The sequence below is a fragment of the Salmo trutta genome, unplaced genomic scaffold (assembly GCF_901001165.1).
Source record: "Salmo trutta unplaced genomic scaffold, fSalTru1.1, whole genome shotgun sequence".
NCBI lineage: Eukaryota > Metazoa > Chordata > Actinopteri > Salmoniformes > Salmonidae > Salmo > Salmo trutta.
This window is the reverse complement of record NW_021822713.1, coordinates 208,313-222,434: the sequence shown is the minus strand read 5'-3', so window position 1 is coordinate 222,434 and position 14,122 is coordinate 208,313. Positions and strand designations below refer to the sequence as shown.

At 44.8% G+C, this 14,122-nt stretch overlaps 1 protein-coding gene across 1 annotated transcript in view; it reads right to left on the bottom strand.

The window, feature by feature from the left end:
• LOC115183973 (multidrug resistance-associated protein 9) overlaps positions 1 to 14,122 on the bottom strand; it is a gene marked incomplete in the record, with an annotated part of 116,097 nt that overhangs the window by 54,467 nt on the left and 47,508 nt on the right. The window contains 4 exon segments of the mRNA XM_029744959.1: positions 1,349 to 1,473; positions 1,681 to 1,752; positions 6,146 to 6,442; positions 6,908 to 7,015. Of these exon segments, the coding sequence (XP_029600819.1) occupies positions 1,349 to 1,473; positions 1,681 to 1,752; positions 6,146 to 6,442; positions 6,908 to 7,015 (602 nt within the window).

Here is a 14,122-nt window from a genome sequence, read left to right as displayed (position 1 = left end):
GAACAACATGGGTTATCAGGGATTCATTCAGGAGAACAACATGGGTTATCAGGGATTCATTCAGGAGAACAACATGGGTTATCAGGGATTCATTCAGGAGAACAACATGGGTTATCAGGGATTCATTCAGGAGAACAACATGGGTTATCAGGGATTCATTCAGGAGAACAACATGGGTTATCCGGGATTCATTCAGGAGAACAACATGGGTTATCAGGGATTCATTCAGGAGAACAACATGGGTTATCCGGGATTCATTCAGGAGAACAACATGGGTTATCAGGGATTCATTCAGGAGAACAACATTGGTTAAGATAGTAAAACTGCTCATAATCCTGTGGAATTGCTGAGGTGCAATGTTCTGGATAGTGTACTATCTACCTAGATGTACTACAGCAGGACATACAGTATGTATCTGGCCAGGGATAGGCTGGGCTGGATCAGGCTCCATGGGGTAAATCGAGGACAGACTACATCTAGAGTTACTGATTGGCCTCTGTTCTATTCCTGACAAGAGCTCTGCCAATCGTTCACCTGATGATATAACACACACATGGTCATGTGGTAGTCCGAAGCAGAACAGGTCCAGCCACTCTACCTACCATAAACCACTGTCACCAAGAGATACTGCTGCAGGGAAGCTTGTTAAAGAAGGGAGTTTGTTAGACCAATGAAAAGATACTTAGATGACCCCAACATCGTAATTGTCATGGAACTCCATCTACTCTGGGTGAACCCAGTTACAGATTCTGTACATAATGTATTGATATTCAGGAGTCAAGGAGAACAGACTATAGTAACATAACCTGGCCAGGTAAAACAGGTAAACAGACCATAATAACATTACCTGGCCAGGTAAAACAGGTAAACAGACCATAATAACATTACCTGGCCAGGTAAAACAGGTAAACAGACCATAATAACATTACCTGGCAGGTAAAACAGGTAAACAGACCATAGTAACATTACCTGGCAGGTGAAACAGGTGGACAGACCATAGTAACATTACCTGGCAGGTAAAGTAAAGGAGAACAGACCATAGTAACATTACCTGGCAGGTAAAGTAAAGGAGAACAGACCATAGTAACATTACCTGGCAGGTAAAGTAAAGGAGAACAGAACATGGTAACATTACCTGGCCAGGTAAAGTAAAGGAGAACAGAACATAGTAACATTACCTGGCCAGGTAAAGTAAAGGAGAACAGACCATAGTAACATTACCTGGCCAGGTAAAGTAAAGGAGAACAGACCATAGTAACATTACCTGGCAGGTAAAGTAAAGGAGAACAGAACATAGTAACATTACCTGGCAGGTAAAGTAAAGGAGAACAGACCATAGGAACATTACCTGGTCTGGTTGAAGGGTTCCCCCATCAAGATATTGTCTTGGACCGTACCGTGGAAGATCCAGGCCTGCTGGGAAACGTAGGCAAACGCTCCGTCTGCTGTGACTGAACCATGCTGCAGGTGCATCTGGGATGGGGAACATATCGTACATCACGTCATGCAACACAAAACATGACTTAATACCGTTTTTAGAAGAATCTTTGGATGAGACAATTCCTTTTACGATGTCAGCCAATTTTCAGTCATAGTGATTAATTTACTCAATGTCGTGTGTATTGTTTGTATATTTGAACATTTAACTGATAAAAGGTAACAAACACTTTCAAAGCAAACCTGTTCTAAGATGCTCGATATCAGCGATGTCTTCCCGCTTCCCACGTTGCCACAGATACCAAGCAGGTTTCCCTAAAAAGTCAAACAGTCATCAGTAATCAATCACATATAACTCTGATCCCTGCTAATCCCACCGAACTCTGACCCCTGTTTAACCCATCTAACTCTGACCCCTGATTACCCCCATATAACTCTGATCCCTGCTAATCCCATCTAACTCTGACCCCTGCTAATCCCATCTAACTCTGACCCCTGCTAATCCCATCTAACTCTGACGCCTGCTTACCCCCATACAACTCTGACCCCTGCTGATCCCATCTAACTCTGACCCCTGCTAATCCCATCTAACTCTAACCCCTGCTAATCCCATCTAACTCTGATCCCTGCTAATCCCATCTAACTCTGACCCCTGCTAATCCCATCTAACTCTGACCCCTGCAAATCCCATCTAACTCTGACCCCTGGTAATCCCATCTAACTCTGACCCCTGCTAATCCCATCTAACTCTGACCCCTGCTTACCCCCATACAACTCTGACCCCTGCTGATCCCATCTAACTCTGACCCCTGCTAATCCCATCTAACTCTAACCCCTGCTAATCCCATCTAACTCTGACCCCTGCTAATCCCATCTAACTCTGACCCCTGCTAATCCCATCTAACTCTGACCCCTGCTAATCCCATCTAACTCTGACCCCTGCTAATCCCATCTAACTCTGACCCCTGCTAATCCCATCTAACTCTGACCCCTGCTAATCCCATCTAACTCTGACCCTTGCTAATCCCATCTAACTCTGACCCCTGCTAATCCCATCTAACTCTGACCCCTGCTAATCCCATCTAACTCTGATCCCTGCTAATCCCATCTAACTCTGACCCCTGCTAATCCCAGCTAACTCTGACCCCTGCTAATCCCATCTAACTCTGACCCCGCTTACCCCCATCCAACTCTGACCCCTGCTAATCCCATCTAACTCTGACCCCTGCTAATCCCATCTAACTCTGACCCCTGCTAATCCCATCTAATTCTGACCCCTGCTAATCCCGTCTAACTCTGACCCCTGTTTAACCCATATAACTCTGACCCCTGCTAATCCCATCTAACTCTGACCCCTGCTAATCCCATCTAACTCTGACCCCTGCTTACCCCCATCCAACTCTGACCCCTGCTAATCCCATCTAACTCTGACCCCTGCTAATCCCATCTAACTCTGACCCCTGCTAATCCCATCTAATTCTGACCCCTGCTAATCCCATCTAACTCTGACCCCTGTTTAACCCATCTAACTCTGACCACTGTTAATCCCATCTAACTCTGACCCCTGCTAATCCCATCTAACTCTGACCCCTGCTAATCCCATCTAACTCTGACCCCTGCTAATCCCATCTAACTCTGACCCCTGCTAATCCCATCTAACTCTGACCCCTGCTAATCCCATCTATCTCTGACCCCTGCTAATCCCATCTAACTCTGACCCCTGCTAATCCCATCTAACTCTGACCCCTGCTTACCCCATCTAACTCTGACCCCTGTTTACCCCATCTAACTCTGACCCCTGCTAATCCCATCTAACTCTGACCCCTGCTAATCCCATCTAACTCTGACCCCTACTAATCCCATCTATCTCTGACCCCTGCTTACCCCCATCTATCTCTGACCCCTGCTTACCCCCATCTAACTCTAACCCCTGCTAATCCCATCTAACTCTGACACCTGCTAAACCCATCTAACTCTGACCCCTGCTAATCCCATCCTACTCTGACCCCTGCTAATCCAATCTAACTCTGACCCCTGCTAATCCCATCTAACTCTGACCCCTGCTAATCCCATCTAACTCTGACCCCTGCTAATCCCATCTAACTCTGACCCCTGCGAATCCCATCTAACTCTAACCCCTGCTAATCCCATCTAACTCTGATCCCTGCTAATCCCATCTAACTCTGACCCCTGCTAATCCCATCTAACTCTGACCCCTGCTAATCCCATCTAACTCTGACCCCTGCTAATCCCATCTAACTCTGACCCCTGCTAATCCCATCTAACTCTGACCCCTGCTAATCCCATCTAACTCTGACCCTTGCTAATCCCATCTAACTCTGACCCCTGCTAATCCCATCAAACTCTGACCCCTGCTAATCCCATCTAACTCTGATCCCTGCTAATCCCATCTAACTCTGACCCCTGCTAATCCCAGCTAACTCTGACCCCTGCTAATCCCATCTAACTCTGACCCCTGCTTACCCCATCCAACTCTGACCCCTGCTAATCCCATCTAACTCTGACCCCTGCTAATCCCATCTAACTCTGACCCCTGCTAATCCCATCTAATTCTGACCCCTGCTAATCCCGTCTAACTCTGACCCCTGTTTAACCCATATAACTCTGACCCCTGCTAATCCCAGCTAACTCTGACCCCTGCTAATCCCATCTAACTCTGACCCCTGCTTACCCCCATCCAACTCTGACCCCTGCTAATCCCATCTAACTCTGACCCCTGCTAATCCCATCTAACTCTGACCCCTGCTAATCCCATCTAATTCTGACCCCTGCTAATCCCATCTAACTCTGACCCCTGTTTAACCCATCTAACTCTGACCACTGTTAATCCCATCTAACTCTGACCCCTGCTAATCCCATCTAACTCTGACCCCTGCTAATCCCATCTAACTCTGACCCCTGCTAATCCCATCTAACTCTGACCCCTGCTAATCCCATCTAACTCTGACCCCTGCTAATCCCATCTAACTCTGACCCCTGCTAATCCCATCTAACTCTGACCCCTGCTAATCCCATCTAACTCTGACCCCTGCTAATCCCATCTAACTCTGACCCCTGCTAATCCCATCTAACTCTGACCCCTGCTTACCCCATCTAACTCTGACCCCTGTTTACCCCATCTAACTCTGACCCCTGCTAATCCCATCTAAGTCTGACCCCTGCTAATCCCATCTAACTCTGACCCCTACTAATCCCATCTATCTCTGACCCCTGCTTACCCCCATCTATCTCTGACCCCTGCTTACCCCCATCTAACTCTAACCCCTGCTAATCCCATCTAACTCTGACACCTGCTAAACCCATCTAACTCTGACCCCTGCTAATCCCATCTAACTCTGACCCCTGCTAATCCAATCTAACTCTGACCCCTGCTAATCCCATCTAACTCTGACCCCTGCTAATCCCATCTAACTCTGACCCCTGCTAATCCCATCTAACTCTGACCCCTGCGAATACCATCTAACTCTGACCCCTGCTAATCCCATCTAACTCTGACCCCTGCTTACCTATTGAACTCTGACCCCTGCTAATCCCATCTAACTCTGACCCCTGCTTACCCCCATCTAACTCTGACCCCTGCTAATCCCATCTAACTCTGACCCCTGCTTAGCTCCATCTAACTCTGACCCCTGCTAATCCCATCTAACTCTGACCCCTGCGAATCCCATCTAACTCTGACCCCTGCTAATCCCATCTAACTCGGACCCCTGCTAATCCCATCTAACTCTGACCCCTGCTAATCCCATCTAACTCTGACCCCTGCTTAACCCCATCTATCTCTGACCCCTGCTTAACCTATTGAACTCTGACCCCTGCTTAACCCCATCTAACTCCAGATATCTCTGGTAACTTTCCCAGATTTCCCAGATATCCTGATTATTCCCTCATGATTCTGGGAATCTTCCAACTGGGACGAATGAAAAAAACTGAGCATTTTGGAAGATTGACTGAAATGTTGCTACCCTAAACCCAAGCTAACCCAGACGCTACTCAACCCATCTAACCCAATCAAAAGCCCTATCTAACCCAGACCCTACTCAACCCAGCTAAACCAATCAAAAGCCCTATCTAACCCTTACCCTACTCACCCCATCTAAACCAATCAGAAGCCCCATCTAGCCCAATCAAAAGCCCCATCTAACCCAGACCCTACTCAACCCATCTAACCCAATCAGAAGCCCTATCTAAACCAGACCCTATCTAACCCAATCAAAAGCCCTATCTAATCCAATCAAAAGCCCTATCTAACCTAATCAAAAGCCCTATCTAACCCAATCAGAAGCCCTATCTCAACCAGACCCTATCTAACCCAATCAAAAGCCCTATCTAACCCAATCAAAAGCCCTATCTAACCCAATCAAAAGCCCTATCTAACCCAATCAAAAGCCCTATCTAACCCAGACCCTACTCACCCCATCTAACCCAATCAAAAGCCCTATCTATCCCAATCAAAAGCCCTATCTAACCCTATCTAACCCAATCAACAGCCCTATCTAACCCAATCAGAAGCCCTATCTAACCCAATCAACAGCCCTATCTAACCCAATCAACAGCCCTATCTAACCCAGACCCTATCTAACCCAATCAGAAGCCCTATCTAACCCAGACCCTATCTAACCCAGACCCTATCTAACCCAGACCCTATCTAACCCAGACCCTATCTAACCCAATCCCTACCAGCACCTACCTTAGGCAGGTTAAAGGAGATGTTTCTCAGGGTGGGCTTGGCCTCGTTCTGGCCCGGTGTGTGAGCCCCGTTCTGGCCCGGTGTGTGAGTCCCGTTCCGGCCCGGTGTGTGAGTCCCGTTCTGGCCCTGTGGTTCCACCTTCCCCCTCTTCAGAGAGGCTGTAGTGTCTGGTACCGTAGTGGTTGTCTGTCCTTCAGGCCTGGTCCAGGTGAATGTAGCCTTCTCCATGACCAGGGCTGAGGTGGACCCATGTCTCTGGACCAGGTACGACTCTGGGTTCTGAGTCATCAGCAGTTTCTACACACACACACAGAGTGGACACGCACACACACACACACACACACACACACACACACACACACACACACACACACACACACACACACACACACACACACACACACATACATACACAACCCCCCCCACACACACACACACACACAAGCAGGCACACACACACACACACTCCCACATACACACCCAAAAACACACACCCATATACACACACACACCCCACACCCCCCCCCCCCCCACACACACACACACACACACACACACACACAAATAATCACAAATGTAAACATGAACATTTACACACATACAAAGTATACAAACCCAAACGCAGTAAAACACACAGTGCTTATCTTCATGTTACAAAGAGACTGATAACAGAAATGCTACGACACATGAGCTTCATGATATACAGGAAGTGGATGAAGTTGATGATTGACAGTGTTTTAAAAGAGAGGAGAGGAGTCTCACCTTTAGCCGGGCTAGCGATACTTGTCCTTCAGCTATGGCTTTGACAGAGAACGGCAGCAAACCCAGGGAGAACCGCATGGAGTTAAAGATGGCGATGATGGTAAAAGCCTGGTAAACACAAGATGGAGATTATGGTAAACAGCCTGGTAAAAACAAGATGACGATTATGGTAAACAGCCTGGTAAAAACAAGATGGCGAGGATGGTAACAGCCTGGTAAAAACAAGATGGAGAGGATGGTAACAGCCTGATAAAAACAAGATGGAGAGGATGGTAACAGCCTGATAAAAACAAGATGGAGAGGATGGTAACAGCCTGATAAAAACAAGATGGAGAGGATGGTAACAGCCTGGTAAAAACAAGATGGCGATTATGGTAAACAGCCTGGTAAAAACAAGATGGAGAGGATGGTAACAGCCTGATGAAAACAAGATGGCGAGGATTGTAAAAGCCTGGTAATAACAAGATGGAGAGGATGGTAACAGCCTGATAAAAACAAGATGGCGAGGATGGTAACAGCCTGATAAAAACAAGATGGCGAGGATGGTAACAGTCTTGTAAAAACAAGATGGAGAGGATGTAACAGCCTGGTAAAAACAAGATGGCGAGGATGGTAACAGTCTGGTAATAACAAGATGGAGAGGATGGTAACAGTCTGGTAAAAACAAGATGGAGAGGATGGTAACAGCCTGGTAAAAACAAGATGGCGAGGATGGTAAAAGCCTGGTAATAACAAGATGGAGAGGATGGTAACAGCCTGGTAATAACAAGATGGCGAGGATGGTAACAGCCTGATAAAAACAAGATGGCGAGGATGGTAACAGCCTGATAAAAACAAGATGGCGAGGATGGTAAAAGCCTGGTAATAACAAGATGGAGAAGATGGTAACAGCCTGATAAAAACAAGATGGCGAGGATGGTAACAGCCTGATAAAAACAAGATGGCGAGGATGGTCACAGCCTGGTAAAAACAAGATGGTGAGGATGGTAACAGCTTGGTAAAAACAAGATGGAGAGGATGTAACAGCCTGGTAAAAACAAGATGGCGAGGATGGTCACAGCCTGGTAAAAACAAGATGGAGAGGATGTAACAGCCTGGTAAAAACAAGATGGCGAGGATGGTAACAGCCTGGTAAAAACAAGATGGCGAGGATGGTAACAGCCTAGTAATAACAAGATGGAGAGGATGGTAACAGCCTGATAAAAACAAGATGGCGAGGATGGTAAAAGCCTGGTAATAACAAGATGGAGAGGATGGTAACAGCCTGGTAAAACAAGATGGCGATTGTGGTAAAAAGCCTGGTAAAAACAAGATGGCGAGGATGGTAACAGCCTGATAAAAACAATATGGCGAGGATGGTAAAAGCCTGGTAATAACAAGATGGAGAGGATGGTAACAGCCTGATAAAAACAAGATGGCGAGGATGGTAACAGCCTGATAAAAACAAGATGGCGAGGATGGTAACAGTCTGGTAAAAACAAGATGGAGAGGATATAACAGCCTGGTAAAAACAAGATGGAGAGGATGGTAACAGCCTGATAAAAACAAGATGGCGAGGATGGTAACAGCCTGATAAAAACAAGATGGCGAGGATGGTAACAGTCTTGTAAAAACAAGATGGAGAGGATGTAACAGCCTGGTAAAAACAAGATGGCGAGGATGGTAACAGTCTGGTAATAACAAGATGGAGAGGATGGTAACAGTCTGGTAAAAACAAGATGGAGAGGATGGTAACAGCCTGGTAAAAACAAGATGGCGAGGATGGTAAAAGCCTGGTAATAACAAGATGGAGAGGATGGTAACAGCCTGGTAATAACAAGATGGCGAGGATGGTAACAGCCTGATAAAAACAAGATGGCGAGGATGGTAACAGCCTGATAAAAACAAGATGGCGAGGATGGTAAAAGCCTGGTAATAACAAGATGGAGAAGATGGTAACAGCCTGATAAAAACAAGATGGCGAGGATGGTAACAGCCTGATAAAAACAAGATGGCGAGGATGGTCACAGCCTGGTAAAAACAAGATGGTGAGGATGGTAACAGCTTGGTAAAAACAAGATGGAGAGGATGTAACAGCCTGGTAAAAACAAGATGGCGAGGATGGTCACAGCCTGGTAAAAACAAGATGGAGAGGATGTAACAGCCTGGTAAAAACAAGATGGCGAGGATGGTAACAGCCTGGTAAAAACAAGATGGCGAGGATGGTAACAGCCTAGTAATAACAAGATGGAGAGGATGGTAACAGCCTGATAAAAACAAGATGGCGAGGATGGTAAAAGCCTGGTAATAACAAGATGGAGAGGATGGTAACAGCCTGGTAAAACAAGATGGCGATTATGGTAAAAAGCCTGGTAAAAACAAGATGGCGAGGATGGTAACAGCCTGATAAAAACAAGATGGCGAGGATGGTAAAAGCCTGGTAATAACAAGATGGAGAGGATGGTAACAGCCTGATAAAAACAAGATGGCGAGGATGGTAACAGCCTGATAAAAACAAGATGGCGAGGATGGTAACAGTCTGGTAAAAACAAGATGGAGAGGATATAACAGCCTGGTAAAAACAAGATGGAGAGGATGGTAACAGCCTGATAAAAACAAGATGGCGAGGATGGTAACAGCCTGATAAAAACAAGATGGCGAGGATGGTAACAGTCTTGTAAAAACAAGATGGAGAGGATGTAACAGCCTGGTAAAAACAAGATGGCGAGGATGGTAACAGTCTGGTAATAACAAGATGGAGAGGATGGTAACAGTCTGGTAAAAACAAGATGGAGAGGATGGTAACAGCCTGGTAAAAACAAGATGGCGAGGATGGTAAAAGCCTGGTAATAACAAGATGGAGAGGATGGTAACAGCCTGGTAATAACAAGATGGCGAGGATGGTAACAGCCTGATAAAAACAAGATGGCGAGGATGGTCACAGCCTGGTAAAAACAAGATGGTGAGGATGGTAACAGATTGGTAAAAACAAGATGGAGAGGATGTAACAGCCTGGTAAAAACAAGATGGCGAGGATGGTCACAGCCTGGTAAAAACAAGATGGAGAGGATGTAACAGCCTGGTAAAAACAAGATGGCAAGGATGGTAACAGCCTGGTAAAAACAAGATGGCGAGGATGGTAACAGCCTGATAAAAACAAGATGGCGAGGATGGTAAAAGCCTGGTAATAACAAGATGGAGAGGATGGTAACAGCCTGATAAAAACAAGATGGCGAGGATGGTAAAAGCCTGGTAATAACAAGATGGAGAGGATGGTAACAGCCTGGTAAAACAAGATGGCGATTATGGTAAAAAGCCTGGTAAAAACAAGATGGCGAGGATGGTAACAGCCTGATAAAAACAAGATGGCGAGGATGGTAAAAGCCTGGTAATAACAAGATGGAGAGGATGGTAACAGCCTGATAAAAACAAGATGGCGAGGATGGTAACAGCCTGATAAAAACAAGATGGCGAGGATGGTAACAGTCTGGTAAAAACAAGATGGAGAGGATATAACAGCCTGGTAAAAACAAGATGGCGAGGATGGTAACAGTCTGGTAATAACAAGATGGAGAGGTTGGTAACAGTCTGGTAAAAACAAGATGGAGAGGATGGTAACAGCCTGATAAAAACAAGATGGCGAGGATGGTAACAGCCTGTTAAAAACAAGATGGCGAGGATGGTAAAAGCCTGGTAATAACAAGATGGAGAGGATGGTAACAGCCTGATAAAAACAAGATGGCGAGGATGGTAACAGCCTGATAAAAACAAGATGGCGAGGATGGTCACAGCCTGGTAAAAACAAGATGGTGAGGATGGTAACAGCTTGGTAAAAACAAGATGGAGAGGATTTAACAGCCTGGTAAAAACAAGATGGCGAGGATGGTAACAGCCTGGTAAAAACAAGATGGCGAGGATGGTCGCAGCCTGGTAAAAACAAGATGGAGAGGATGTAACAGCCTGGTAAAAACAAGATGGCGAGGATGGTCACAGCCTGGTAAAAACAAGATTGCGAGGATGGTAACAGCTTGGTAAAAACAAGATGGAGAGGATGTAACAGCCTGGTAAAAACAAGATGGCGAGGATGGTCACAGCCTGGTAAAAACAAGATGGCGAGGATGGTAACAGCCTGATAAAAACAAGATGGCGAGGATGGTAAAAGCCTGGTAATAACAAGATGGAGAGGATGGTAACAGCCTGATAAAAACAAGATGGCGAGGATGGTAAAAGCCTGGTAATAACAAGATGGAGAGGATGGTAACAGCCTGGTAAAAACAAGATGGAGAGGATGGTCACAGCCTGGTAAAAACAATATGGAGAGGATGGTAACAGCATGGTAAAACAAGATGGCGATTATGGTAAAAAGCCTGGTAAAAACAAGATGGCGAGGATGGTAACAGCCTGATAAAAACAAGATGGCGAGGATGGTAAAAGCCTGGTAATAACAAGATGGAGAGGATGGTAACAGCCTGGTAATAACAAGATGGAGAGGATGGTAACAGCCTGATAAAAACAAGATGGCGAGGATGGTAACAGCCTGATAAAAACAAGATGGCGAGGATGGTAAAAGCCTGGTAATAACAAGATGGCGAGGATGGTAAAAGCCTGGTAATAACAAGATGGAGAGGATGGTAACAGCCTGATAAAAACAAGATGGCGAGGATGGTCACAGCTTGGTAAAAACAAGATGGAGAGGATGTAACAGCCTGGTAAAAACAAGATGGCGAGGATGGTAACAGCTTGGTAAAAACAAGATGGAGAGGATGTAACAGCCTGGTAAAAACAAGATGGCGAGGATGGTAACAGCCTAGTAAAAATAAGATGGCGAGGATGGTAAACAGCCTGGTAAAAACAAGATGGCGAGGATGGTAACAGCCTGATAAAAACAAGATGGAGAGGATGGTAAACAGCCTGGTAAAAACAAGATGGCGAGGATGGTCACAGCCTGGTAAAAACAAGATGGCGAGGATGGTAACAGCCTGGTAAAAACAAGATGGCGAGGATGGTCACAGCCTGGTAAAAACAAGATGGCGAGGATGGTCACAGCCTGGTAAAAACAAGATGGCGAGGATGGTAACAGCCTGGTAATAACAAGATGGAGAGGATGGTAACAGCCTGATAAAAACAAGATGGCGAGGATGGTAACAGTCTGGTAAAAACAAGATGGAGAGGATGGTAACAGCCTGATAAAAACAAGATGGAGAGGATGGTAACAGCCTGGTAAAAACAAGATGGCGAGGATGGTAACAGCCTGGTAATAACAAGATGGAGAGGATGGTAACAGCCTAGTAATAACAAGATGGCGAGGATGGTAAACAGCCTGGTAAAAACAAGATGGCGAGGATGGTAACAGCCTGGTAAAAACACAGTAAGAGACATTTACAGTAGAGTACACACCACAGGATGGTTAGCCCTCTGAGCTAAAAGCCTTTCATTAGGTACTACTGTACTCATAGCTGACTATGTTAGCTCTCTGAGCTAAAGGCCTTTCATTAGGTACTACTGTACTCATAGCTGACTATGTTAGCTCTCTGAGCTAAAGGCCTCTCATTAGGTACTACTGTACTCATAGCTGACTATGTTAGCTCTCTGAGCTAAAGGCCTTTCATTAGGTACTACTGTACTCATAGCTGACTCTGTTAGCTCTCTGAGTTAAAGGCCTTTCATTAGGTACTACTGTATTCATAGCTGACTATGTTAGCCCTCTGAGCTAAATGCCTCTCATTAGGTACTACTGTATTCATAGCTGACTATGTTAGCCCTCTGAGCTAAAAGCCTTTCATTAGGTACTACTGTATTCATAGCTGACTATGTTAGCTCTCTGAGCTAAAGACCTTTCATTAGGTACTACTGTACTCATAGCTGACTATGTTAGCCCTCTGAGCTAAAGGCCTTTCATTAGGTACTACTGTACTCATAGCTGACTATGTTAGCCCTCTGAGCTAAAGGCCTCTCATTAGGTACTACTGTACTCATAGCTGACTATGTTAGCCCTCGGAGCTAAAGGCCTTTCATTAGGTACTACTGTATTCATAGCTGACTTTGTTAGATCTCTGAGCTAAAGACCTTTCATTAGGTACTACTGTACTCATAGCTGACTATGTTAGATCTCTGAGCGAAAGGCCTTTCATTAGGTACTACTGTATTCATAGCTGACTATGTTAGCCCTCTGAGCTAAAGACTATAGAGATACTACTCAGTATGACTAGACTAGATATTAGGACTAGGTAATAGGACTTGGTATTAGGACTAGGTATTAGGACTAGGTATTAGGACTAGGAATTAAGACTAGGTATTAGGACTAGGTATTAGGACTAGGTATTAGGACTAGGTATTATGTCTAGGTATTAGGACTAGGTATTGGGACTAGGTATTAGGATTAGGTAATAGGACTAGGTATTAGGACTAGGTATTAGGACTAGGTATTAGGACTAGGTATTAGGACAAGGTATTAGGTCTAGGTATTAAGACTAGGTATTAGGAATAGGTATTAAGTCTAGGTATTAGGTCTAGGCATTAGGACTAGGTATTAGGACTAGGTATTAGGACTAGGTATTAGGACTGGGTATTAGGACTAGGTATTAAGTCTATGTATTAGGACTAGGTATTAGGACTAGGTATTAGGAATAGGTATTAGGACTAGGTATTAGGTCTATGTATTAGGACTAGGTATTAGGAATAGGTATTAGGAATAGGTATTAAGTCTATGTATTAGGACTAGGTATTACGACTAGGTATTAGGACTAGGTATTAGGACTAGGTATTAGGACTAGGTATTAGGAATAGGTATTAGGACTAGGTAATAGGACCAGGTATTAGGACTAGGTATTAGGAATAGGTTTTAGGACTAGGTATTAGGAATAGGTATTAGGTCTATGTATTAGGAATAGGTATTAGGACTATGTATTAGGTCTATGTATTAGGACTAGGTATTGGGACTAGGTATTAGGACTAGGTATTAGGACTAGGTATTGGGAATAGGTATTAGGACTAGGTATTAGGACTAGTTAATAGGTCTAGGTATTAGGACTAGGTTTTAGGACTAGGTATTAGGACTAGGTATTAGGAATAGGTATTAGGACTAGGTATTAGGAATAGGTATTAGGAATAGGTATTAGGAATAGGTATTAGGACTGGGTATTAGGTCTAGGTATTAGGAATAGGTATTAGGAATAGGTTTTAGGAATAGGTATTAGGATAAGGTATTAGGAATAGGTATTAGGACTAGGTATTGGG